We start from the raw sequence: 26,573 nt of genomic DNA on the forward strand, positions 1-26,573 counted from the left end.
TTGATGATTATATAATCAAATAATTTAACAAAGTAATTCACTTCAAAAATTACATTATATTTTGCCTTAATTAATTGAATATCTTAACAATTTTCATTAAATACACCATCCATTTATGAGGTTTAATAATCTATTAGAGCTTTATTTCTACACAAATCAAATTTATTATTCTAAGAGTATGGGTAAGTTTTATTAATATGAACGTTGTTTAAAAAATAAAGTAGTTTGTTAGGATAAAATTAAATAGTTTATGCCATGATTTTAGGAAAAATTCACATTATTAATAACTAATAACACAAATTCCCTTATTATCATTATATAAACTTTTTGCGATGGCATGTTTGTAATTAAAAAGCTTAAGATTTGTTTTTTTTTTTAAAAAAAAAACAAATGAATTGTGGAGACCCAAATAATATATTGTAAAATATTATCTTACCCTTAGCATCATGTTTATATAACCATATATAGAATCATTTAATATCCTCTAAAAAAAAGCATTTAATATAGGTTCATTTCCATATCAATTAATAACGATAATGAATTAAATATGACTAGTAATATTGTTTCATTTCTCTAAGTATAATGTAATTGGAGGCTATATTTGTTTGCAATTCATTCTTTTTATAAGTTTTTAATGATAATTAATTATTTTTTTCAAAATGTCTTTTATCTCTAATTAAAATTTCTAATTTCACCTACTATAAACAAACTAAAAAACTGTATTTGAAGAGATCAAAATGAAAATTTTAAAAAGAATTACCAATTAACATTGGATAATGGTGATTTGAAAAAAATTAACTTCAAAAATAATTATCAACAGGGACCAAACTATAATTTACTCAATCATACGGTGAAAGAAAAAAAGAAAAAGAAAAATCCAAAGAGATGCTAAGACGTCGTTGTTGATAATTCTATTATGGTCTCTAGCATAAAGCCCACGAATTTCTACCCCTTCACTCTCCCCATGGACACCATAAACATAAGCCGAATACCCCATAAAAAGCCCTAAAGAATAGCACTTTCCCTTGCCCAATCCATTTAAAACTCTTCGTAAACACATCCTCTTGTTGCTCTCTCTCTAGATATATACATATGTTTCTTCTTTCCTCCCTGTTTTTGTTTTTGGTCACGGGACCTGTAGCAGCCCAATTGCCCGCAGAAACACATCTCACCACCCTAGCCGAATTTGGTAGAGACATAGGAAATTGCAACCAAGAAATAATAAAAAACACACACAAATCCCCGTTAACCTTGTTGCCCTTGATGCCATAGCCTATCAACGCAACAACACCACTCCTGGGAAAAAAAAAGGTCATCTCTCCTTGCAAACACACTCTCTTATTCCTTAAAGCTACATTACAGTGCCATGCCCATCTCTTATTTATTTTGTCTTTTGACTTATTATTATTGTTGTTGTTATGTAGGTATGTGTGTCACATTTTATTTTCTTGCAAGCAATTTTAAGACCTAGCTATAGCTGTTGGTATGTATGCCTGGTATATAGCTGCTGGTGCTGGTGCTGGTCCTGGCAAAAAAGAAATAAAAAACCCTCAATACCCCCGAGAAAAATAATAGACATGCAATTAAAAACAAACCCTTTTTGATTTAAGGACTTTTGTTTATGGATTTTAGGTTTAATTAATTAAGGGGTTCTTATTTGATTTTGGATCAGATAGACCGCGCCTTCTAGTCATGCATGTTTCACGTGATGTTGATCGTGTGCAAAATCTGGTTGTGGGTTTTGGATAGTGTGAATCCATTATGGGGTTCTTACAATTACCGTAACGATTAATGGTGAAATGATGTTAAGGCAGGGTTCAATGGCACATTTTGTATCTGGGTTTGGTAGGTTAGGGTTTTAGCTGATAATCTCTTCAAAAAGATCGAGTCTTTGAGGTGGGTTTTTGATTTCAAGGATCTGAGCCTTCTTTAATTTCTGAGCCTTCTTTAATTTTTGTTATCAATTAATTTATAATGTTTGTTTTGATTAATGTGTTGTCTTGTTGCGCTGCATTGTCTTGGTACTGTAGCAGAAGCTATGGTTACAGATTTATAATTGCAAACAGTGAAATAAAGTTCAATATTTTTCTTTCATAGGCCTCTGTAATGTACATGTTTCTGCGCGATTGCATGTTGATTTCAATTTTGCAGAAACCCCTAGATTTTGATGAATTCTGTATTTGTTATTTTCTGCATTTTATTAATTTGATAGATCCAATTCCATCATTTTTTTTAAAAATAATTGACTTGCTGGAATTTAATTGAATGTATTTGCTGACGATTTTCCTCTTCTTTTATATTAATATCAGCACCTGTTTTTTTTTAAACTAATTACATGTGCATAGATTATGCTCATTTAATGAGGTTAGATTTAGGGAAAAAATGATTAAAACTTGTCAAATTTATTGCAAATAAGCAACCATGGTAAGTTATGCACATCAGGTGACCTGGATGAGATACGGAATGAAGTGACTTTATCCAGACTGGTTCTATTATTTTATGAAATGATAGAATTTTACTGGACTAATATCGAAAAAGGTAAAGAAGTAGAAATTGCAAGTAACTAGGTCTGGGATTTGGAATCATTAGGCAACTCAATGTCTTTGAGTTTTATTAACTCTAGAGAGAAATGATAGCTACAGTTGTGATTTTTTAAAGGATGTTCACTTAATATAAAGGGAATGAATAGAAACAGTGAAAAATAGGGAAACGAGTATAACTTTTTTTCTTTTCTAAACGTTCTTCTGACTGTTTGATGTGTTGACCTTCACTTGAACAGGGAAATGAGTTTGGAATGACCATTACATGCTATGTGTGGCTGCAGATTTCTAGTTTAAAATATGGATGTGATTCCTTGTAACGGTGTTCAGTATGTTGGAGAATCAGATTGTGCTCTACAGAGTTCAGGGACTGATTTTACTTATGATGGGGATTCTAGTAATTTTAAACGTGTAGAACAAGTTGAGATGAAAGATGGTAGAGCAAATGACTTATTGCAACATGTAGAAGAGTCTCGTATAGAAAGACAAAGTGAGGTCCAATGGACGGTGGACAAATTATCCATCTCTAAAGGTGGAGCTTTGTATTCTGATTTTCAGGTAGAGAGCCAAAGGTTATCTTGTGATTCTCAGGATTTTGAAGAAGATGGCATAAATGTACAGGATTATTGCACAGAACCCTGTACAGCCTCCGAAAACTCTAATTTAATTGTTGATACCATTGAAAGTGAACCAAACGACTGTAAATATGGAGAGCCATCTCTTTCAGAGCCTCAGTGGCTAGAACATGATGAATCTGTGGCACTATGGGTCAAGGTAACTTTTTTTTTTTTTTAATTTTTATTGCCTTACTTAAATGAAATAAAAGACGCTCTTTAGCAAATGCTGCAGTTTCTTTATACATAGAAAGATGGAATTTGTTGATTTTAAGACATCACATGCCATGTGCTTGAAAATTTGTCTTGAGGCTTGGATTGTGGAGCACAATCCATTTTGGGGCTCTCCTGCTTTTGTCCTTCATTTGCTCGTTTTAAAAAGGAAGTGTTTTTTATCCGTTGTGCCGAGCTTGATTTTCATGCTGATACTTCTATGATTTTCCAAGTATAGTGGAGAGGTAAGTGGCAGGCAGGAATCAGATGTGCACGGGCAGACTGGCCATTATCAACTTTGAGAGCCAAACCAACTCATGATCGAAAGCAGTATTTTGTGATATTTTTTCCGCACACCAGGAATTATTCCTGGGCAGATATGATGCTCGTCCAACCGATCAATGAATTTCCAGAGCCCATTGCATATAGGACTCACAAAATTGGACTAAAATTGGTTAAAGATTTGAGTGTTGCACGGCGGTTTATAATGAAAAAGTTGGCTGTTGCCATGCTCAATATTGTAGACCAGTTTCATTCCGAGGTATTTTTTTTACTGCTTAGCTGTTTTTTTTCGAACTCTGATGGAAACTCATACCTTTGTTTCTGTTTCCTTGAAATTTCTTTGGTCCTTTCAAACTTGTCATAGGCTTTAATAGACACAGCTCATGATGTGATGGTCTGGAAGGAATTTGCCATGGAGGCTTCAAGGTGTACTGGTTATTCTGATCTAGGAAGAATGCTTCTGAAACTTCAAAATGTAAACTCCTTTGCCCCTTGATAGTGTAGGTTCTAAGTCTTGAGATTTTTCCTATTTCTTTCTCTAATACAACAATTAAAACTTGCAGTTTATAAAAGCAAGCCTCTCCCCCACTAATTGATACAGCATTGCATTTGTTTCTTTGGTTTTTTTTTTATGCATTGATGCATGTGTTCATATAGATGGGGGAGATAGGTAGCGGTTATGAATACACTTTACTGCTTGGAAATTAAGTACTTTTAGTTGCATTTCTTTGTTTTTTTTGTTTATGAATTTAGTCTTATTTCATTATGTGCCAAGTTTCCATGTTCAATGTGCTTTTCTTTGTAGATTGTAAAATTTAGGTGCATTTGTTCATTTCATGACTTTTTTTCCCCTGGCACATGCTAGAACCAGGATTTGTTTTTATTTTGCTTCCATTTACCAATTTTTTCCTTTGGATTAATTTAAACACTGAACAACTTCTCCCCTCCACCCCCTGTTAATGATGATGTAATGCCCCTTCTCCTTCACTGCAGATGATATTGCAACGGTACATAAATTCTGATTGGCTGCAGGATTCTTTTCAATCTTGGGTACAGCAATGTCAGGTTGCATGTAGTGCTGAATCAGTTGAATTGCTAAGGGAGGTATGTGTTAACTTGGCTGTCTACACATGTTTATTTGACCACAGGTTGTGCTGTAGGTGTAATACGCATTATGCCATAGTTATAATAGAATAAATTTTGTTCCTTGAAAAAAAATATGGCAGGTTACTGTCAACTTACTAAATCAACTAAAATTTATTTATAATGCAGAAACATCCAATTCATGTTTTTGCTCCTTGTGATTAATTTTGGAATGTTTAACCAGTAACCAGTTGATGCATATTTAATGTATTTGTTATAGTAGCTGGGCTGCATGATTTGCACAACTGTATCTGATTGAATTTCATAGAAAGTGAATGCCACTCAACCTGTGGTCAGATAAACTTTCAGTAAAGTAAGCCTGTCCCTATTTTAGGTTAACCCTGTCTCATAAGTTGCTTTTTTCATGCAAGGATACTTGGTGAATTGCTGGGCCATTAGGCTTCAGCTTGTACCTGTGCTGCTCACCTTCCTTTTGGTGCTAAGTTTCATCTTATATTTTTGTCTCCAAACATTTGTTGATTCTGGCTTTCTGTGATTCAAGGAATTGTCCAATTCTATCCTATGGAATGAAATTGACTCTCTCCGGGATGCATCACTGCAATCGACTTTGGGATCTGAATGGAAAACCTGGAAGCATGAAGCTATGAAGTGGTTCTCAACCTCTCATCCCATAACAAGTGGCGGAGATATGGAGCAGCAGAACTATGACAGTCTCTCCCCAACCATTAGTCTTCAAGCTAGCAGGAAGAGGCCAAAGCTTGAAGTTCGTCGTGCAGAGACACATGCTTCCCAGATGGAGACAAGCAGTCCACTTCAAACTATGACTGTTGAAATTGACTCTGAGTTTTTCAGTAATCGAGACACAGTCAATGCTCATACTTTAGAATTAGAGATTTCAAAAGAGGAGGATTCTAGGGAGGTAGCTGCACCTTTAGAATCACCTTGTAGCGTGGCTGATAGATGGGATGAAATTGTAATTGAAGCAGGAAATTCTGAGCCTGTACAGATCAAAGGTGTAGAAATGACTCCTGTTAATGAAGTTTTGGGTAAAAAAAGCATAGAACATGGGAGTAAGAATCGCCAGTGTACAGCTTTTATTGAATCTAAGGGAAGGCAGTGCGTGAGGTGGGCTAATGATGGTGATGTTTATTGCTGTGTGCATTTGGCCTCTCGTTTTGCTGGAAGCTCCACAAGAGGAGAGGCAAGTCCTCCGGTTCATAGTCCATTGTGTGAAGGTACCACTGTTCTTGGTACTCGATGCAAGCATCGGTCTCTACCAGGTTCTGCATTCTGTAAGAAACACAGACCCTGGCCGGACACAGAGAAGACCTCAACTTTGCCAGAGGATCCCCATAAGAGAAAACATGAAGAGGTCTTTCCTGGTTCAGACATCACATGTTGCAAAGAGATAAAATTGGCTGGACAAGTTGAAAATCCTCTTCAAATGGAACTTGTCTCAGTCATGGATGGAGATGCCTTTCATGGAAGGAACAACTTAACTGAGAAGCTTGAGCATCCTGACCATGATTGCAATAACTCTGAGATGCTGCACTGCATTGGCTCAAGCTCCCTTGATAGTAGCATCCCTTGTCCTGATAGTCCAAAGCGCTATTCATTGTACTGTGATAAACACATTCCAAGTTGGCTCAAGCGTGCTAGAAATGGTAGAAGTAGGATAATATCAAAAGAAGTGTTTATAGATCTTTTGAAGGACTGTAGCTCATCACAACTGAAATTGCATTTACATCAAGCATGTGAGCTTTTCTACAAGATTTTCAAAAGTATTTTCTCTCTAAGAAACCCAGTTCCTATGGATGTTCAACTTCAGTGGGCCCTCTCTGAAGCTTCTAAAGATTTTAATGTTGGGGAACTCTTGTTGAAGTTGGTTTTAACTGAAAAGGAGAGACTCAAAAAGTTATGGGGCTTCGCTGTGGAGGAAGATATAAAAGTTTCGTCCTCTGTCATGGAAGAACCAGCAGTTTTGCCATTGGCTATTGATGGTAGCCAAGATGATGAAAAATCTATTAGGTGCAAAATTTGCTCGAAAGAGTTTCTCGATGATAAAGAGCTTGGCAACCATTGGATGGACAATCATAAAAAGGAAGCGCAGTGGCATTTCAGAGGTCATGCTTGTGCCATCTGCCTGGATTCTTTTACCAACAAAAAAGGTTTGGAAACCCATGTGCAGGAGAGACACCATGTGGAATTTGTTGAACAATGCATGCTTCTACGGTGCATTCCTTGTGGTAGCCACTTTGGGAATACTGAGCAGTTATGGTTGCATGTCCTTTCTGTTCACCCTGCTGATTTCAGGCTGTCAAAAGGTGATCAGCAACCTAATCTGTCTATGGATGAGGAGAAAGAGGAATCTCTGCAGAAACTCGAGCTACAAAATGCAGCACCAGTGGTAAATAACTCTGAGAATTTAGGTGGTGTCAGAAAGTACATTTGCAAGTTCTGTGGTCTGAAGTTTGATTTGCTGCCTGATCTTGGTCGCCACCATCAGGCTGCTCATATGGGACCAAATCTATTCAGCTCTCGCCTCCCAAAGAGAGGTGTTCGGTATTATGCATATAGATTAAAATCTGGAAGACTTAGCCGCCCTAGATTTAAGAAAGGTCTGGGGGCACCATATAGCAGCATCAGGAACAGTGTGACTGCTGGTCTGAAGAAACGTATCCAGGCATCAAAGTCACTTAGCAGTGAGGGACTAAGCATACAGTCTAATTTAACTGAGGCAGGTACTCTTGGTAGACTAGCAGAATCTCAAAGCTCAGAGGTCGCAAAGATATTGTTTTCTGAGGTCCAGAAAACAAAACCTCGGCCTAATAACCTTGATATCTTAGCTATTGCACGCTCTGCTTGCTGCAAGGTGAGCCTAAAAGCATCACTGGAGGGGAAATATGGAGTGTTGCCGGAGCGTTTTTATTTGAAGGCAGCCAAGCTCTGCAGTGAGCATAACATTCAAGTACAGTGGCATCAGGAGGAGTTTATCTGTTCCAGAGGATGTAAGAGTTTCAAGGACCCAGGATTATTCTCTCCTTTGATGGCTCTTCCAAATGGTTTAATAAGCAAACAAATTACACATTCATCTGATCATGTAAACAGTGAGTGGGAAGTGGACGAGTGCCACTATGTTATTGATGTGCATGATGTTAGAGAAGGGCCTAAGCAAAAGGCTACTGTCTTGTGTAATGACATAAGCTTTGGGAGGGAAAAGATACCAGTGGCATGTGTTGTAGATGAAGATCCCCTGGATTCTCTCCATGTCTTGGCAGATGGTTCTGATGGTCAAATCAATCATTTCGCCAGGCCCTGGGAAACTTTTACTTATGTAACAGGGCCATTGCTTGATCAATCTGATAGTCTGGACATTGAGGTATCTTTTGATTGGTTAGCTACTGTTTTAATTTTAAATTCAATTAGATTTTGATTATGGCCAATTGTATCAATGTGGAATGCACTTGTTGGTTGTTGGTTGTTCTCCTACCTTGGAGATGATTGAACCCTAGTTTGCTTCTGAGGACACTGCAATTCAAAATATAAAACACATACACTCAGACATGCATACACATAAAGATAGAGAGGAAAGGAAGAAAAACACTTTGCAAATATGCTCATGCATGTCATATAATATCCATATAATTTTGGAAATGGATTTATGTATTAAATGCACTGCCTTTTTTCTGTTCCCTCAACACCATCCTTTTTTATGTAGAGTTTGCAATTGGGCTGTTCTTGCCAATATCCAGTGTGCTGTCCTGAAACTTGCGATCATGTTTATCTCTTTGACAATGACTATGAAGATGCGAGAGACATATATGGGAATTCCATGCTTGGCAGATTCCCATATGATGATAAAGGGCGGATTGTATTGGAGGTAATGCTATTTTCTTTTTACTGTTGCACATAGTTACTAATTACCACTCCAATGTTGATGCTCTTTTGATAGCTAAGAATGTATGATTGACTGGCTGCATATGGAATAGCTTCCTCATTCCTTGAACTTTCTATTTTCCTGCAAGATTTTTTATTGGCCTCCTGCTTTCAAGAGTGTCTAGTATGGTAACTGATACATGCTATTGTTTCTCCCTTTTATCTCACTTGCCAATTTGATTCTGTATTCTGCATGTTTAATTTCTGTGCACAAGCTCTATTTGACAAGCAGATACGGCCTTTTATTTTGGCTTTCTCTCTCTCTCTCTCTCTCTGCCTCTGTGTGAGGTATACATTTTTTACTGGTGATACTTGCATTTTAAACATTTCTTGCAAAATTGTGCAGGAGGGTTACCTTGTTTATGAGTGTAATAGCATGTGCAGCTGCAATAAAACTTGCCCAAACAGAGTTTTGCAGAATGGAATACGAGTGAAATTGGAAGTCTTCAAAACAGATAATAAGGTAACAAACCTTCCCAATTAGAGTTTTGCTTTCAATTGTTCACTGTTTCTATAGTGCCATATTAATTTCTGTCTTCTCTGAAATACAGGGTTGGGCAGTCAGGGCAGGGGAGCCAATCCTACGTGGTACATTTATATGTGAGTACATTGGGGAGGTTTTAGATGAACAGGAGGCAAATGATAGACGTGACAGGTTATCAACTTTGGAAGATGCAATTTTGGCTCCCTTTTGTTTTCTTTCTATGTTTTGAATGTGCTTTGTTTGGCTTTTAGGTATGGTAAAGAAGGTTGCAGCTATATGTACAAAATTGATGCTCATACCAATGATATGAGCAGAATGGTTGAAGGGCAGTCCCATTATTTTATTGATGCCACCAAGTATGGGAATGTTTCACGGTTCATCAACCACAGGTAGCGAAAGTTAGTAACATTCCTTGCAGTAGTCTTCTCTACAGTTCGAGAATTTTGCTTCTTGTATGCAAATGTGTCAATTATCAATCTGAACCAATCAAAATCGCTCCATGCTTGCTTTAACTACTTGATTTTCTGTAAGGTGAAGATGTTGGCTAGGTATAATGCTGCCTCTCTTTAGATGTTTCAGGCATTAGCTTGATGCCTTAATGTTATATGGATTTAGATTTGATGATTGCCGTATGTATGCACTTACATGCATTTATAAGCTTGAGTTCTGTTCATATGAAAAAGGCAATACCAAATTATCAATGCCTTCAAAAAATTTCATAATTCAAATGATGTCTTTGTGATATGATATTACGTAGGTTAATGTTATCTTTAACGGATGAAAATGTTAATAATTGATTGCTAAATTAGATTGCCAGTTATATAGAAGAGAAGCATAAGAACAGCTAAGATCTAACATATGAGAAACATCAAGCGACTCCAGAAGGTAGTTCTTAAAAGACCTGATTGACTTTGTCGAATCAGGGAACCAGGGGGGACCATTCATGGAACCAGTACCTTCATGGCCTTTATCTCATGCAGTCTCTAACTGTTTGGCCAGAACTGCAAACCAGTGAACCTGATACCTTGTTGATGTATCCAATGAATTTTTTTTATTGAACCAGTAAACAAAATATTAAAAAGAATTTTTATAGAGGGCGCTTAATATATAGATGCATGTGAGGTTCTTGCTTTGAAGTATAGCTAGACATTTTGTTATATTTAAGTGATGGTTAGCAACATCCGAATGATTGCACAAGGACATCTCGATAGCCTCTTTTTTTCTAGTTTGATGGTGGGATGGTTTTAAGATTTTGCGAGAAGGGAAAAAAGGAGGTGATAATTTCATAATAGCCATAAAACACATTACCACTCACCTGCTTCTCCTCTTTAAGGAGCGGGATCAATTCACAACATTCTCATCAAAGTTAGAAGCCTTAGCTATTGGCTTATATTTTAACGTATAAACTTTCAAATGCATCAAGATATGAAGAGAGTGTGTTATCCTATATTTTAAGGGAAGAAAAGCCTCGAGAGTGAGGTAGATGATGGAACACAGTTCCATAGTTGATTAGTTGTCTCCAGTCTTTTCTGGCCTGTTAATTTATCTGCATGAGGCTGTGCTTGTTGATTTACACTGGACATGTGTTTATGTTGGCAGCTGCATGCCAAATCTTGCAAACCACCAAGTTCTGGTCAACAGCATGGATTCTCAGCGTGCTCATATCGGTCTTTATGCAAGTCGGGATGTAAGTACTCTCCTTATTCCTTCTTGAATATCAATTGTTGTACACGTGGAGGATCTATACATGTTTTTCTAAAAAAATTATATGAAACTTCTAAGAATATTGACTTTCTTATTAGTTCAAGCGAAGGGAATTTTGTGGGATACTTTTTGGGCTCTTTGCCCATTCATGGTGCCTGATGTAGTTGGGATTTATCTTTACATCGATGTAGTTCAAGGCATACTGCATCTATTTGTAATAGAACTTATTGACTCAGTACTGTGTTCGGGTAGGTTATTAGTACATTTCATTTATTTGGTTAACCATAAAATGTGCAGATATCTTTTGGTGAAGAACTGACATACAACTATCGGTATGAGCTGCTGCCTGGAGAAGGCTATCCTTGCCATTGTGGAGCTCCCAAGTGCCGAGGCCGCCTCTATTAAATCCTAAATAATATCTTGCCCTACCCTGCTTGAAATAATGGGTTGTGGAGATCCTGACATGAGGATCAGATTCGGATCTGTTCAAGGATATTATTCCTTGCTGGCATTTATTGGCTGATCAAATCATAAGCAGTTTGAGTGGATTTGGCGTCAAGCTGACAAGATATTGGTCAAGTCCCGAGCAATGGAGTCTGAGGCCTACGGTCCTTGGAGCTACAGTCATCTTCGTGATGAATTTTTTTTCCTAGTTGCCCCAGCAAGTAGCTAGTCTTTATTCTCATTTATTGATACATTATGGAGTTTAGTGCAAAGTGTAGAAGGTTTTAGCGCGCCCACACCCCCCCCCCCCCCCCCCCTCCTGTTTAAGATTGTAGGTATATGTGCTCTCCTGTTGTGGCTATTTTTTCAATGCTAATACATAAATTACTAGTTTTCAAATAATGCTCCATAACCATGCTTGCCAATTTTCCGCATAATCAAGGTGTAAATGTTACTGGAGAAACTAAGCTTCTGTAAAACATGTAATGTAACCAGAGTTGATTTTAAGAATGCTTGTGGCTTTCCCAGCACATTCTGGTTTGCATGCGCTGGGATGGCTTGCATTGAAAAAGTCATTGCCACTCGTTGCAGGTGAAATCTGGGGTTTCTCTGTTATCCGTATAAATCAAAAGGGGCTCTAGCAAAGTCTTCCATGTGATGTAAAAGCTCTACAGGGATCAGTCCAGTACCAATTTTGAGAGATAAATTTGTAATTTGCAAGGGGATTTTTTTGGAAGGTTCAGTTTCATCTTTTCTTCCCTTTCCCATTTATTGCCCTCGCATCTATAATTATTCATGCGTAAGAGTATCAAACTTGCTGACTCTAATGGATGGTGTAGAAGTTGTTAAACATTTACTTATTTGCACTGTTCTTGATGTGCTTGTCATAAATTCTTTTGTTTTTGTACTTCTTGTTAGAGACATGATCTAGTTTAGTAGTTTAGACACTGAGTTTGATTTGGATAAAATTGTTTTTCTCTGCCAACTTTTAGATTACATTTCTCTTTCGTATAGGTTTTTTAAGCAGTGCAGGTGAAGTGATCGTTAGGTGAGGGAGGAGAGTTAAAAATGAACAAATTGCTGTGATCCCACCATTGCAGCCCTACAAATTGAAACTTTACGAGGAGGAAGTTGGCAATTGAGTCCGGTGGAACAAATTAACAGTGTGCAAGCAAAATCAGAAATGTCCCATTTTAAAAGGATTTCAGATGGTTTTGTTCCTAGATATGATCGAACTTCATTTCTCCATCATGAATCACAAAGAAGACAAAAGGAAGTCCTAAACTGAAGATCACCAAGCTTGCCATCCCTGCATTGACATTTCTTTAGTTTAGCGTCAAATAAAACCCAACAATCAATTTTGCAGGTCTAATGTCTAAACAAAAGAGAAAGAAAAAAGGAGGTTCAACGCGTTTACCATATTCAACAGATCTTCGGAACTCCCTTCTCTTTCTTGGCATCTTGGAATGTTTAGGTTCTGATGATGCTTCCAAATGCAAAATCATGGAAATTAGAACCAACCCACTTCCAATTTTCTCCCTTACAACCCTCTCACTCAGATCTAATGACCAGAAGCCAGCTGTTCCATTTACATAATCTTCTATTACAACCTTCAGAAACAAGAGTGCAGCAAACCATAATGTCACCTTGGCAATTTGCCTGACTGTTGTATTGGAGATTGCCCAGTTCACCAGATTAACAGCACAAGCACAAGCATAAAGAGGGAGCCAAAAGTACCAATCTTTTAAAAAATAAAATAAAAATCAGAAGCATGAGCAAGAAATTGAAGAAAACTAGCTTTTGAAACGCATATAGCTGAAAATATCATCAAGGTAAGCAAAGTACCAGGGTCATTTAGCTGGACTGCTGCAGAGTAACCAAAGAGTGCAGCCATTAGTAGAGAACACAAGCTGAATGCTATGGTTGTTGCCATTTTGTTCTCTTTCAAAGCTAGGCATCAAAGTGATGGATAAAGGGAGGGGATTAATCCTTTATGGTCAACTTCTGATACATTTATTTAATTATATATTGCTGACATTATTTATTCTTTTTATTTGGAGCGATTACCACAAGGTCCAACCAATTTAACCATTAATTTATTTTGTTGACCATCCTCTCATTCAGTGATGAATGGAAGATTGCTTTTACTGCCTTAAAATTTCCCAGGCTGAAAGCCATGCAACTTGATGATCAAGTTGGTCTATTTAAGGGTAGTGGCAATGTCAACAGGCATTTACCAGTGGAGCTTTCTACTTCAAAGCATGAAAGGATGCAACTTGCAAGACTCAAATTCGAGCCCTACTGCCCTAATTACCTTACAAATAATTCTTGTAAAAGATAAGAGTAGATCTGAAAAATAAATAATTCAATCCATGATTATTCCAAAAGAAATTGAAAAACACAAAAAGGCACTGGCAGATTCAGCCTTGCACAATTATTTTACTTTTGGCAGTTGTATATGTTAAGTTGACTGGAAGGATGATAGGAGCATGACCACATGGCTAACCTGATTTTGGGTAGCAAAAGAACAAATAAGACGCAGGCATTGCAAGAAATTTAGCTGCCTTGTCCAGGACATTGCATTGCATGCTTGCTGGACTTCGGTACATGGAGTTCTTGTGAGCTAATACATTGTGCTGCTCCTGTTGTTTTCATGGATAAGGTTGCTGTCTGTCTTTTACCTCAACTGAAGCCAACACCTCCGACAAGGTATTTTTCAGAGGGGAAAAAAACCAAAAAAAGAAGAAAAAGATGGATTCCAAGCAAAACTTTATTTTCCCCTTTCCAAATTAATATCAGTTGCAATAATAGTTTTTTTTTTGGCAAATTGAATTTCTTTTGTGCTAGAGCCCCTCAATTCTACCCAAGTTTTGAAAAACTTCATGGAATGTATTACATAAACGAGTGATTAATCAGTAGAGATAAGATAATATCCATAACCAGCTCATACCAAGTGCAATTAATGGTTTTATGATCCTTACAGCAGCCTGCAACATGAAACTTGGAGTAGCTTTTATGCATCATTAACTAATTTGTTTGGATTTCTCACTTATTATGTTAGGTGAGGAAGATGATGAGAGCCAAAGGTTATTGATTGAGAATAAGAAGCACATTACGCAGCACAGCAGCGGGCAGGTGAAGGTCATTTTCTCCCTTGGAAGAGAACCGATAGTTTATCAAAATAATTGAACTGAATCAATGGTATAGTACAAAGCTACCCATGTTTACATGGTGTAAGATTGTAGGTAGTTGGACATAAAATTAACTGATGAAATTGGTCAAGGCTAAACATGTTCTCGGGGAGGAAAATTTACCCGGAAAAATGGAGGCACACTATGAAAAGTTGACTAGATATAAGCTATGCAGGGAAAAGAGAGAGGAAACTTTAGAGTTGTCTGTTGACTATAATTCCTCCACCATCACAATTGCTTGGCCTCTCATTGTGAGCTTGCTTCTTGTGCAAACAAGGCATGATTAATCTTGCCATGGATTTAAAGAGCTGTATAATCACTTGAATATTGCGTAGTTAAACTGGCATGTGCCAGGGAGTCCCCTTTTCACGTCAATGAACAGAATAGAATTCTGACACACAATTCTAAGACCGACACATGAAGAGTGATGCAATGGTGGGCCAAAATTCCAGCAAGATCCATCTTGCCATGGATTTATTTTTGGTGCTATTGATGATGAAAACGTGCTCTCTTTTTCTCAACGCAGCATCATCATTTGTAATCTCTGTAATATCGCACAACAAGCCAGATGGCAAGATCTATTAGCTTTATAATCAATGCAAAAGAAATCCTCTAAAGAAAGAAAGAAAGGGCCAAGTCAAAAGATTCAAAACTACCCTCGAATATTGTCTCCCTAGCAATTCCCCCCCTCCCTCTCTCTGTCTTAGATGCAATCTCGCCACTTGGAAATGATGTTTCCTTCTCCTTTTTATAAAGCACGATGGAAACTTAACAAGGAACAGAGAGGATGCAACATGTCCTCCGTGCAGGATGAGCGATCCTCCTCTTGTTACATGAACTGGACCCATTCATACCATGATGGCGATTTGAATTAGATTTTGCCGTGGCATATTAATCATTGATGAAAGATGCTGTACACGGATTGAACATTTCTTCTTCTAGTAGCACTCTGCATTTTTTTCATCTGTGATAGGCTACTTCGCCAACAAATTATGATAATCTTTACTTATGATCTGTATTCTCAATCTAAAATTCTCCATCAGTATGTTGAACAAGCCCAATCTATTAGGATTATTACATATTCTTTCCAGCCAAGTCACCAAACTAGATGTCCATGGAGCAAGGTTATTTACATGGTTAATGAGATATTGATTATCCATCAAGATCATGCCATAACCTAGCAATTGTCAGTATCCCTCTTGGATCAGTGGCCCTAAATTTTGTCAGCATCTCTTTGTTTCACTAGTCAAAGCTAATCATGAACCCACAAATTAAATTTCTTCCCTTTAAGTTCTGATTTGATCTTTACCACCAATTCGTCAATAACCTCTCTTAGAGTTGAGCAAAACTCATCTACCTTTGCTTCAATAAAATCTCTTCCATGAGTGGTCCACTGTTGCATCTATCAAATGGTATGGACTTTTTGTAATTGCGGTGGGAACATGTTTTTGAAATTTTTTTACATTTTTTCTGGTTTTAAATTATTATTTTTTATATTTTTAAATTATTTTAACCAATGATATAAAAAATAAAAATTTTAAAATAAAATAAAATATCATATATTTTTACTATTTTCCTAAAAATCTCGAGATACTCTAAAAATTTCAAACATAAAGAAACAAATAAGAATATCAAAATTATGGCCTACAAAACAGAAGAAAACACAAGTGGTTAGAGTTTGGTCCATCCATCATTTTCACTAAGCCTTAACTTTATCTTATACTTCAACTGTTTGGAGTCATCAAGATTCCTCTAAATGCTCATCAAATCACCTTCGTTCATGAATCTTTACAACTCATCTGGTAGTCCCATGAGGATATTCATGTCATTTCATGAAGGCACAACCACACGAAGGATGAAGCCTGTGGTCTCTTTCAGCTAATCCTCAACGGTCCACAAAAGCAACAAAACATAAAAAAACCAAAAATAAAAGTATTAAAAAACATCAAAAGAGAAAGGATAATGAGAGACAAGCATGTTCCGGTCACTGAGAAAGTGCTTTTTTTTTTTAGAGAGAGAGAGAGAATATTTATAGAGAGAAAAAGGGGAAGACATGAACAGGCTGAGTGTCTGAGACCCACATTTCATACAATCATCAAAAGCATAAGATGGACACAAACCAATGAGCCCATAACTACTTTAGTTTTCTTTTTCTTCATCAGAGTGGGAGTGTGAGTGTGTTTTGTCACTTTTGTGGGGTGGTTTTTTTCATTTCCGTTTTTATTACAGTTAAAAGAGACATTACACTCATTATTCCACCCTGCAACTCTCTGTTCATGGTTTCCTTGATGCTTGACAGCAGAGCTATCTTTCAATCATTTTAGGCACTTGTGGCCTTCAAAAATAAGAGATAAGAGATGGGTTTTCTAGGAAGTCTCTAAATTTCCAAATTTTGGTGTGTTTCTAGTGTTTTGGGGTTCCAAAGTTACTAACTTTCAAGCTTGTTTATGGTTCCTTATTGTGTATTTCTTATGAATTTTTGTCCACTACCCGATCTAGTTTAGATTTTGAGTAGATAGGTAAACCTGTATAATTTTTTTTCTTTGGCTTTTTGTGCTTTTGTGGAGTACCGATTTCTGCATGCACGAGTTTTTTCGCTGTATTCGAACTCTTTGGAACTGTGTTCTTATCTTTTTACTAGCTTTGATTAAGATTTTTATGTGTTTAGTTTTCTTGAAGTTGTAATTTGGAATATATTGAATTTGAAGTGGTTCATTTTCCAAGAAAAACTTATCAGTTGCTTCTAACTTTTTTGTTTTGTTGTGCTGTTTTGCACTCTAGAAAATAAAATTTTGACTTTGGGATTCCCAGGATTGACTTGAATTACAGCTTTTCAGTTTCAATATTTTCTTTCCCTTGAGTCCCTTCGAAGGAAAACCAGCGGGTTGCTGTAATCTTATTATCCTTGTAAAACTAATCATATATTGATTTGAGTAAATGCTGTAAGCTGTTCTGAGACATGGCTGAAATTAGACTTACAAAGGTAGAACAAGGCCAAACCAAGATTAGAAATGTCCCAATTGCCGTAACTCCAGAGGGTTTTTGGTGTTGTCCCTCTCCTGTTGTCTTTCAAAAGACCACTAAAGCTCAAAATCCTTTAAACAAAACCAAACCCTCTTCACCACCACCTAAGACCACCGTCCAAAAGAAACGAACCCCACTTAATGAGAGAAAGGCACCACCAACTCCATTAAGATCAGCAGTTGTTTCTGATGATCAACGAAATTGTGGCTCTGATACACCTGGTGTTAGTGCTTCAATTGTTAGCGAGAGAACTCCCAGGCCCAAGATAGAAAGCTTGCCAAGGAAGGTGGCAATTGAATTTGGGGAACCTGGAACCAGTGATATGAAGGTAGTTTTACTTGGAAAGCAGGGTTTTTGTGTGAAGTTGAGTGTCCACAAGAATGTTCTAGTGGAGAATAGCAGCTTTTTTGCTGATAAGCTTCCTGAAGAGGAGTCTAATCTGTCTTGTCTCGAGATCGATGATTGTGAGGATGTTGAGATATATGTTGAAACTGTGGGACTGATGTATTGCAAGGAGATGAAGCAGAGGTTGATCAAGCAAAGTGTCTCACGCGTGCTTCGAATTCTCAAGGTATTTTACTGGCAATAGATTCCTTCAGTTCATTATGTTTATTGCAATTTTTCTGTGTACATCTTGTTTTCTTTTATGTAGCTAATGTCAAACTTGTAATGGTAATTGATTGTGTGTTTTGTTGCTCTGAAGAGCCTATATTACATCATGAGTAGTTCAGGAGAGAGCTTTTTTGTGGGAATATATTGTAGCATGTAATGAAAAACATGCCTGTTACCTTGGAAGATCTGGCTAGACCATGCACCCCCAATCTCTTTTGCTGAAGCTGTTAAAAGATGGGGTTAGTGAGGAAGGGTTCAGGATAAGCTCCATGTCCCAATCTCTTTTTCTGTGCCTTAATGCGTGGTCAACTAGGCCGCACCAAGTGCAAGGTCACAACTCGTTGTCTCTCCAAGTGTTCAGCCTACTAGTCTGTCTTAAGCATCAGAATCAATTGGGTTATGATAAGTATTGTAATTGTTGATATGTACTTAGTGTAGGTGGTTAATTAGTTGGGAAAGTTCTGTTGGATGCTTTTAGCAACAAAATGTTTGATGGTAAAAAAAAAAAAAGATTGGGACTTGAGAACAGAGAAATAATGTTTTCTTTCATTGTAATGGTATACAAGGCTTGATGTCTAGTTTTTTCTTTTTCTTTCCATGATAGCACCTTTGTCTACCTGTAGCCAATTTTAGCCACCATATACATTCTAATAGTTTCAAATTTACACTATTTTTCACATTATTCTAGAAGGCTTAATCCTTTCTAGGCATCACATTTCTCAGCTTCAAGTTTTTACTGTGTTTGTTCATCACTACATCCTAGAAATGTTCACAGCCACCATTGTGTTTTTTAGATACGTCTAGAAAGAGAATCACTTTTTTGTTTAACTGGGTGGAGATGCAGGGTATGTAATTCTACAAAATAAGTTGCAGTTAAAGCCACTTCCAAGAAGTTGCAAAACAAGAATAGAATGTGGAAACCTAAGATCGTTGCTGCACCTATGTTAATATCAGATAAGTAAGTTTTGTACTTCAAAAATTGCAAGACGAGAAATCTCATAGAAATACAAGGCAGTTAAAAATGTTATCGATGTGCCATTAAGTGCTGTTGTTAGTTTGCTTACAACCAGGCACCAAGTGTGATACTGGAAAAATCTCAGAGGCTGGTGCCAATGAAATTATGGTCAAGATGGATGATGAGAATGGAAGAGTGGAGGATGGGTATATGTAGGATAGATGATGTTCAACCCTTTAGAGATGCAGAAAATCACAACTGTAAGGAGAATGAACAATGATTAAAGTCACAAATCTCGTCACACGACAAGGAGATAAGAGTTTAGGATAGCTCATCACCACTCGAGATAAAGAACAAAAAACATGCTAACTTTCCCTAGACATTAATGAAAACTAACCTATTTATACTTGGAACAATCCCTCCAAACTAGGAAAAAACCAAAAACCTACACTTCTATATCTAAACATGAAATTCAAACTAGTAGCTTCTACGAGGTGATAAAATCTTCAAGGTGGCAGATTTTTTGACATAAAATCTTCCACCATCTGCACCTATTTTTCAAGTCTAAGTTGTGGATATTGTTGTAGCTGGCAAAATCTTGGCCATTTCATTGGCCGTGGAGGCCCTTTCCACATGTAAGTGACCTGCAAATAACAATTCCAAAAGCTTGATGTGATGTTTGCAGGCAAAGGAGGAAGAATCATGGAAGTTAAAATTAATGGTAGGGAGAAATTTCGGTTTCCCTGACAGTCAGTTGAGAGGAAAATTGCCATAGCTCTCTCTAGGAAGCTCCAATTCATGCACTGTTTGAAGCGGTAGAACCTAGACACATTTATCTTTCTGCTAGTATATGATTTGTTTAGAGGTTTTCCAAGAATCAATACAGTTTTGCTTTTGAGTTTGTCATTAGTTAGGATAATCCTCTGTTTTGGGACATGTTTTTGTTGTTTAAGACCCCTTTGGGCTCTTAACCATCTTTAGCATTTTACCAACCAAATTGAATTTGGATCTTTGGGATTATTAGGACAGCCCCTTCATCAAAGTGCCGTTTCACTACAAATGAGAACTTTGCTTCTTTCTTCCACATTGCACCTCCATTTTTGGTTGCTCCGACAAACTATTTTTTCCCACTAGACTATTCACTACTTTCAACTTTCCAATTATCTGCTCTTCACATTGAGCATGAAGTCTTGCTTCCCCAAAACCAAAAATAACATGGACAAATGTATATGGTAGACAGGTAGGTGATGCATTCATTATTATTATATTTTCATATACTAGATACAAAAGGCTAACTTAATTACATTTGACATCGGAAACCTTTGCTGCTCTGAGGTAGCCATAATCCACATGTTCTTCTTTGTTCTGTTTTCAGTTTGACTAGGACACTACCATGATTGGGTCTGTATGCCTGTGTCTTGCTACCTAACTGCCTTCTTTTAGGAGTTAGAGCTTCACGTCATATGTCGAACATAAACATTTACCATTCCTGGACTCGACTTCTTGATGTGCATAGCTTAATCTTGTGGGTTGGCATTCTCTAATCTTTTTGCTGTCTTGATTTCTAACATATAACATGCTTAACAAAATGCTTCCTGTAGCACTATCATTGTATCATGTTCCTTGCAACTTGGTGCGTGTCAAGGAAACCAGAATGTTTAGGGGTAACTTGTAACTTGAGACATCAGTGTAAGCCCAATATTTAACTGAACCGAATTTTGGCTTATAATTTGTCATATTTATGAATGATTCTCAAATGCCAACGATGGGACACTTGAGTTGCAAAATTGATTCGAGTTTGAAATTGAGAAAGATGGAAGCTCAAGGTGTTTTATTACAAAAAGGGGGTAAATATGTTGTTAATATTAACAAATGCACTATGCCTGGGCTGCCCTTTAATTTCTTTTCTAATGCAAGTTGAATAATACCATTCTTAACCATGGCCACTATGTTCCAGATCTTATAAATGGCTAGAGCTACGCCTTGAAGGCACAAAGTTGTGGTTTGGTAGTGGGTCAGTGATCTTCTCTTGCCTTTCCATGACAGACCACTTTAGTTCCTTTGCATGCTTCTTTTCTCTCATGTCGCGGTCTCTGTATGCTTTCTCACCATGCTCTATCACTTTATCCAGGAACAGCATATCGTTGAGACTCTGATTTGATGTCCATGTGAGCGTATTGTTGAGACTCTGATTTGATGTCCATGTGTTAGTTCCTTCCTTTCAAACATAGGGCTTCTACTTGACAATTGAGCCTAGTTTTCATGTACTGACTCAACCTTTGTTGATAGCCTCCCTTGCTCCCCTCAGCATTTAATACATTTCTGGGAGTTTGTGAAACTGTTTTATGCCCATTAAAGTCCATCAATGGAATTGTTTTGCAGGTTGCTGAACTTCTTAGCTTCAACATATGCATCCGGTCATGCTTGGAATATTTGGAAGCAGTTCCATGGATTGGGGATGAAGAAGAAGAGAAAGTGGTCTCCTCAGTTATACGGCTCCAGAATGAAGGTATTGGGGTCACACCAGTTTTGAAACGAGTCTCATCTAATGTTGCTAACCCACCTAAAGATACAATTTCTCACATAATGGAGCTAGTTCTCAAAAGCAATGAGGAGAAAGGCCGACGTGAAATGAAATCCGTAGTCCTGAAGCTCCTTCGGGAGAATAACAGCCTTCCAAGTTACACAGATTCCTCTGACATCTGCAACGATACTATTTATAGATCCTGCAGAAGTTGCTTGAATTCACTTCTATCTTTGTTTAAGCAAGCAGCTGAACCTGAATTTTCTGATAAGCCTCTAGACAATAAGGAGCCTGTGGTAAAGCAAATAGCTCTTGAAGCTGACAATCTCTCATGGTTGCTTGAGATTTTAGCTGACCGACAAGCTGCTGATGAGTTTGCTCTAATGTGGTCTAGCCAGCAAGAGTTGGCAGCCCTGCATTCAAAGCTACCTATAGTGTCTCGTTACCATGTCAGCTGCATCACATCCAGGTTATTTGTTGGAATTGGAAGAGGGGAGCTGCTACCTTCAAAAGACACTCGTCACTTGTTGTTACAAACCTGGTTGCAGCCATTGATCAATGACTACAGTTGGTTACAACATGGGTGCAGGTCATTTGATAGAAAGGTAGTGGAGGAAGGTATCGGGAGGACGATTCTCACACTACCCCTGGAGAACCAACGGAGCATTTTGCTTGCTTGGTTGGGCACTTTCTTAAAGGCTGGTGATAATTGCCCAAATCTTCAGAGAGCCTTTGAGGTCTGGTGGCGAAGGACTTTCATTAGACCATACACGGAAACACAAGGTAGTCCACAACAGCCAGATAGCTCAATGACATCAAGGCAGGAGACTTAAAAGAGTGCAAATATGAGTGAGAGCAGCAACTTTAAATGATATGTTGTTATATAGAGTACTTGTGTCAACTCAAAATATAAAAGAAAAGCTAACACCGAGAATCCTTCTGGGGAGGCAAGCAATGTTGTGATATGTGTTGACTGCTACTAGTGTTTTTGATGAGAGTGCTATAGGTGTGTAAAACTCCATTTCAATTGATGAATGTAGATTGGTTTCTTGAGGTGAACATTTAAAAAATTGAATTGGAAGTTTCCTTTACACATCTTTAGTTACACCTTCAAGTAATTGGCTGATGTTCATGATAGCTGAACTGTCTACATTACGGAACGCCATTCAACCGAATTGAATCTTATTCAAGCTATATACGCTGACGAGTTCTTTATGCTTGAAGACAGTTTACAGGAGCTGGTCTTTGCTCATAGGTCACACTTGAGCTTATTCATTTTTCTTCTGTTCTATTATCAGGTTGTGGTCAGGTCACGTAGAGTCCTTTCTATTCAGGCCATCCCAGGTTCTTAGTTTTCTGATGCATATTTTGTTATGTTTGAGTGCTTGGCTTATGACCTGGGAGCGCTTTCCCTCGGCATAACTATTATGTAGGTTCTGCTTCTCTTCTAATCAAGGTTGGAAACCCAGGATTTACCTCCACTGATATTCTATTTGGTATGAACTGGTTTGCTGCTGCTGCTGCTATCAAAAGGGTTAACTTCTGTTATGTCTGGTTTCTGCTATGCTATGCTATGCTGTTATGAAGGAGGGTTTTGATTTTATTACCTTCGTTGCCTTCAAACCAATTGCCTGGATGACCTTGGTGACCTCCAGTTGTTCTACTGTGAGGTCATTGCTCTGATGGTTCTCAGATTCACCTGGCCTTGGGCTTAAAATAGTTTCCTGAGTATTTTCTCTGGGTTTTAAAAAATACCAATAATAAAGTTTGGTTTCCAAAGTTCATCCCTGTATTTCTAAAAAATAGAAAAATGAAAAGGATGCACTTATAATAGAATGCCTCGTCGCCCATTAACTGTTCTAAATGGGCCTCTCATCTTTCACCATTTTACCACTCTTAGCTCAACTGCTCAATTTAGCAATGCTCTACGTAGATTCGGATGTTGCCATTTTCTTTTTATCAACTGACAAAACAGTAAGTCAGTAACTACCTGAGTTGATTCCAATTTCTGAAGAGATCGAACGCAGAATGTTTTGTCAAAATAAGGTGCTTTATACCGTATATGCTGTGGTAAATGAGGATACCTGGCTAACAAGTTCCCTGGATTTATGATTCCTACATCATTCATCATGTGACTTTTACTGCCCACAGCACCTTGTGGTGCATTACCATATATTCATGTAGGTCACACCAGTCATGTTTAAAGAAAGGGTACTGCTATGATATTTGTCCTTGGTCTCCTCTCCCTCAGAGTCCTTTTCATCAATGCCCGACAGCAGAAATGTCAAATGCTAGTCCTTTAGCAGGAGATGACAAGTCCATGAACTGTATAATGCTCATGCTACAGTAGCTTGATGGTAATGGGTGGTGGTGGTGGTGGTGACGACGACGCGATGGATAATCTAATAATACATGGAACTACTGGTACCTACTTCTTTAATGTGTCAGTTGGTTTTCATACACAAACAATTGACACCATCACAAGTTGCCCGCAGTAGAAGTTTGAAAGCACCAGTCCTGCATATAATTAGGGCAATCTTTCATTCTGGGAAGTAAAAATTTAATGAAAACATGGATTAAAAGTAGAGAAGAATCTATGAACCAAACCAAAATAGTAGCTTTATAATTTATTGTAGGCTTCCAAGCAAGCGCAGAGCCAAGAATTTTTCTTGCCATGGGATATCTAGCATATATATATATATATATATATAAATTATTTTTCAAGATTAATCATTAACACACACGTGTGTATATAAATTTATCAAGTTAACAATAAAGTTTTAATCTGAGTTTAAAGTACATTAAATTAAATAAATAAATATATAAATTACACTATCAAAATTGCACCATTCTATGTTTTGTGAAATATAATTTATTTATAATTGAATCCGAATCAATATTTTCAGCAAGTTCTCGTTTAATATAAATCATCATAAAATATGCTAAAAACTCATTTTTTATTTTATTGTAAAACACAATTTTAACATATTGTATTGCTGAAAATGCTCGCTTTGTGGTGGCAATGAAAAAAAACAAAGTAAAAATAAGAGGAACCAACTTGTCAATCAAATGATAGTATTGCGATTTATTTATTTCAACTAATTCTCGACATAATTCAAAAATAATAGACATGTTCTGAAAGCTCTTATGATGAATTGCATTAATCTAATAATATTCTATCTAAGATCTCAAATAATACATCTCTTGTTCATTAAAATTTTCATGATAAAATTTCTTAGTAGACTTGCAAATAGCATTATTGTAACCTATTTTTGGATCCCCGGGCAAAAAAGAAATATATATATATATATATATATAATCGAACCCCGGGCAAAAAAGAAATATATATATATTCGAAAGAGAAAAACCAAAAAAAAAAAATAACAATGAAAAAAAGGATGCCAAAGCACCTAGAAAATAACTAAAAATTAGTTAAGGAAGTTTTAAAATATAAGGATTGCAATTTGACAATATATCGTTGACTGATGAGAGCCTGGCTAACAAAGAAAATTCAATTTGAGGAAGAAAAGTTCAAAATTAGATGTTCATGGACTCAATTAAATTTTATTGAAGGTTTAATTGAATTTATGAAGGGTTTTATTATAAGAAAAATTAATTTTGAAGTCAATTTGGGCTTTAATTGAAAAAAATTAAAGTTTTGGGGTCAAATTATAATTTTTAAGAGTTAATTTGATCAAATCAGGGTTTTAATTATATGAATCTTGAAGTTTGATTGCCAATTAGTTACTTAATTAAAGAAACCTAAAACCAATGACCAAATTAGAAAAAGGTGTGTAAATAGAGAGGCTGTGATTAAACCGAATTAGAGGCCAAATTAAAAAAATTAGAAGTTTATTGATTAATTGAGAGTTAAATTGCATAAATCAAAAACTAATGATCAATTTGAAAAAGACAGCCAACTTTATGGGCGATGATTGAATTTGACAGGGATACAATTGAATTGATTTTTATAATCATAATTGCAATTAACGACTTGATTGAACAAATTACAAATTAAAGATTGATTTGGACTTTAACATGTTTCTGTCGCTTTTAAAAAAAAATAAAATGACGTTTGGACTTTAACATGTTTCTGTCGCTTTTTTTTTAAACTAAAATGACGTGTTTTGTCCAAAACAACGCCATTTCATCTACTATTTATTAAAAAAACAAGAAGCTATAAATGGTGCCCTTTTGAACGGTACTGTAGGTCTTCTTCTTCCCCTAGATGGGTAAAGTAAGGGAAGAAGAATATTTTTCTTCCTTTGTTTTCCATCACCATTTCTTTTAAAAAGATGTCGATCAAAGACCTCTACTTGCCAAAGCTTTCTACGTGTTGGAGAAAAGGAAGGAGAGGTGTCCCTAGGGTGATGGAGGGGTGGCTGAATAGTAGCCGTCTCGACCTCTCTCTCTCCTGTTTTTCGCCTACAAATACAAGGGAACAAGGGAGAAGGAGAGGGGGACAAAAAAAAAGAAAAAAAAAGAGGAGAGAAGAAAGGAGATGCTCTAAAGACAGAAAGAAAGAAGAAAAAGAAGACCTGAAGAGGAAGAAAGAAAGGAAGAACATGAGAAGAAAAAAAAGAAAAAACAAAAAAGAAAGAAAACAGGGGATGAAATCATCCATCGCTACTAACAGCAACGCTGCTTGGAACCACTACTACCAACGAGCACCATCGTGAGCCAACGACAGTAGCCACCGTAGGTTAGCCCTTCTCCCTTTTTTTTTTTTTTCCTGCTTCGTCTTGCCACTCCAGCCTCCACTATTTACGTGGCATATGAACAATGAAGAACACTATTCACATGCGCCCAGCCCATTGCGAAAAAAATTAAAAGAAAAAAAATATTTTTTAATATTTGTGATTTTATGACCTTTTGATTTATGCCTCTTTTTTTTTGCTTAATATCAGTCTGTATTTTATGTCATAAAAATACAAATTTGATATCAA

The 26,573-nt window shown here is 36.9% G+C and overlaps 3 protein-coding genes across 5 annotated transcripts; 2 read left to right on the plus strand and 1 right to left on the minus strand.

The window, feature by feature from the left end:
- Nucleotides 1–1,013: 1,013 nt before the first annotated feature.
- Nucleotides 1,014–11,723, plus strand: LOC105126508 (histone-lysine N-methyltransferase SUVR5-like). 3 transcript variants are annotated; one of them, XM_011027381.1, is made up of 12 exons: nt 1,014–1,311; nt 2,780–3,314; nt 3,606–3,908; nt 4,014–4,124; nt 4,643–4,753; nt 5,295–8,132; nt 8,472–8,633; nt 9,036–9,152; nt 9,241–9,344; nt 9,425–9,562; nt 10,773–10,860; nt 11,175–11,723. In XM_011027381.1, exons 2-12 carry the CDS (start codon nt 2,841–2,843, stop codon nt 11,280–11,282), a joined length of 4,554 nt encoding a protein of 1,517 aa, XP_011025683.1. In that variant the 5' UTR covers nt 1,014–1,311; nt 2,780–2,840; the 3' UTR covers nt 11,283–11,723. The 3 variants fall into 3 exon arrangements, with proteins under 3 accessions (XP_011025683.1, XP_011025684.1, XP_011025686.1); XM_011027382.1 differs by lacking the exon at nt 1,014–1,311 and adding an exon at nt 1,425–1,896; XM_011027384.1 differs by lacking the exon at nt 1,014–1,311 and having other exon boundaries at nt 3,225–3,314; nt 3,601–3,908.
- A 697-nt stretch (nt 11,724–12,420) lies between these two features.
- On the minus strand, nt 12,421–13,797 carry LOC105126510 (transmembrane family 220 helix protein). The gene is made up of 3 exons (XM_011027385.1): nt 13,167–13,797; nt 12,739–13,062; nt 12,421–12,630 (listed from the first exon to the last, which is right to left on the minus strand). Exons 1-3 carry the CDS (start codon nt 13,252–13,254, stop codon nt 12,542–12,544), a joined length of 501 nt encoding a protein of 166 aa, XP_011025687.1. The 5' UTR covers nt 13,255–13,797; the 3' UTR covers nt 12,421–12,541.
- A 2,634-nt stretch (nt 13,798–16,431) lies between these two features.
- LOC105126511 (BTB/POZ domain-containing protein At3g50780-like) lies at nt 16,432–22,718 on the plus strand. Its single transcript, XM_011027386.1, has 2 exons — nt 16,432–18,107; nt 21,486–22,718. Exons 1-2 carry the CDS (start codon nt 17,472–17,474, stop codon nt 22,458–22,460), a joined length of 1,611 nt encoding a protein of 536 aa, XP_011025688.1. The 5' UTR covers nt 16,432–17,471; the 3' UTR covers nt 22,461–22,718.
- Nucleotides 22,719–26,573: the final 3,855 nt, after the last annotated feature.

This window comes from Populus euphratica, unplaced genomic scaffold (genome assembly GCF_000495115.2).
Source record: "Populus euphratica unplaced genomic scaffold, PopEup_1.0 scaffold41.1, whole genome shotgun sequence".
In the NCBI taxonomy this organism is placed as follows: domain Eukaryota; kingdom Viridiplantae; phylum Streptophyta; class Magnoliopsida; order Malpighiales; family Salicaceae; genus Populus; species Populus euphratica.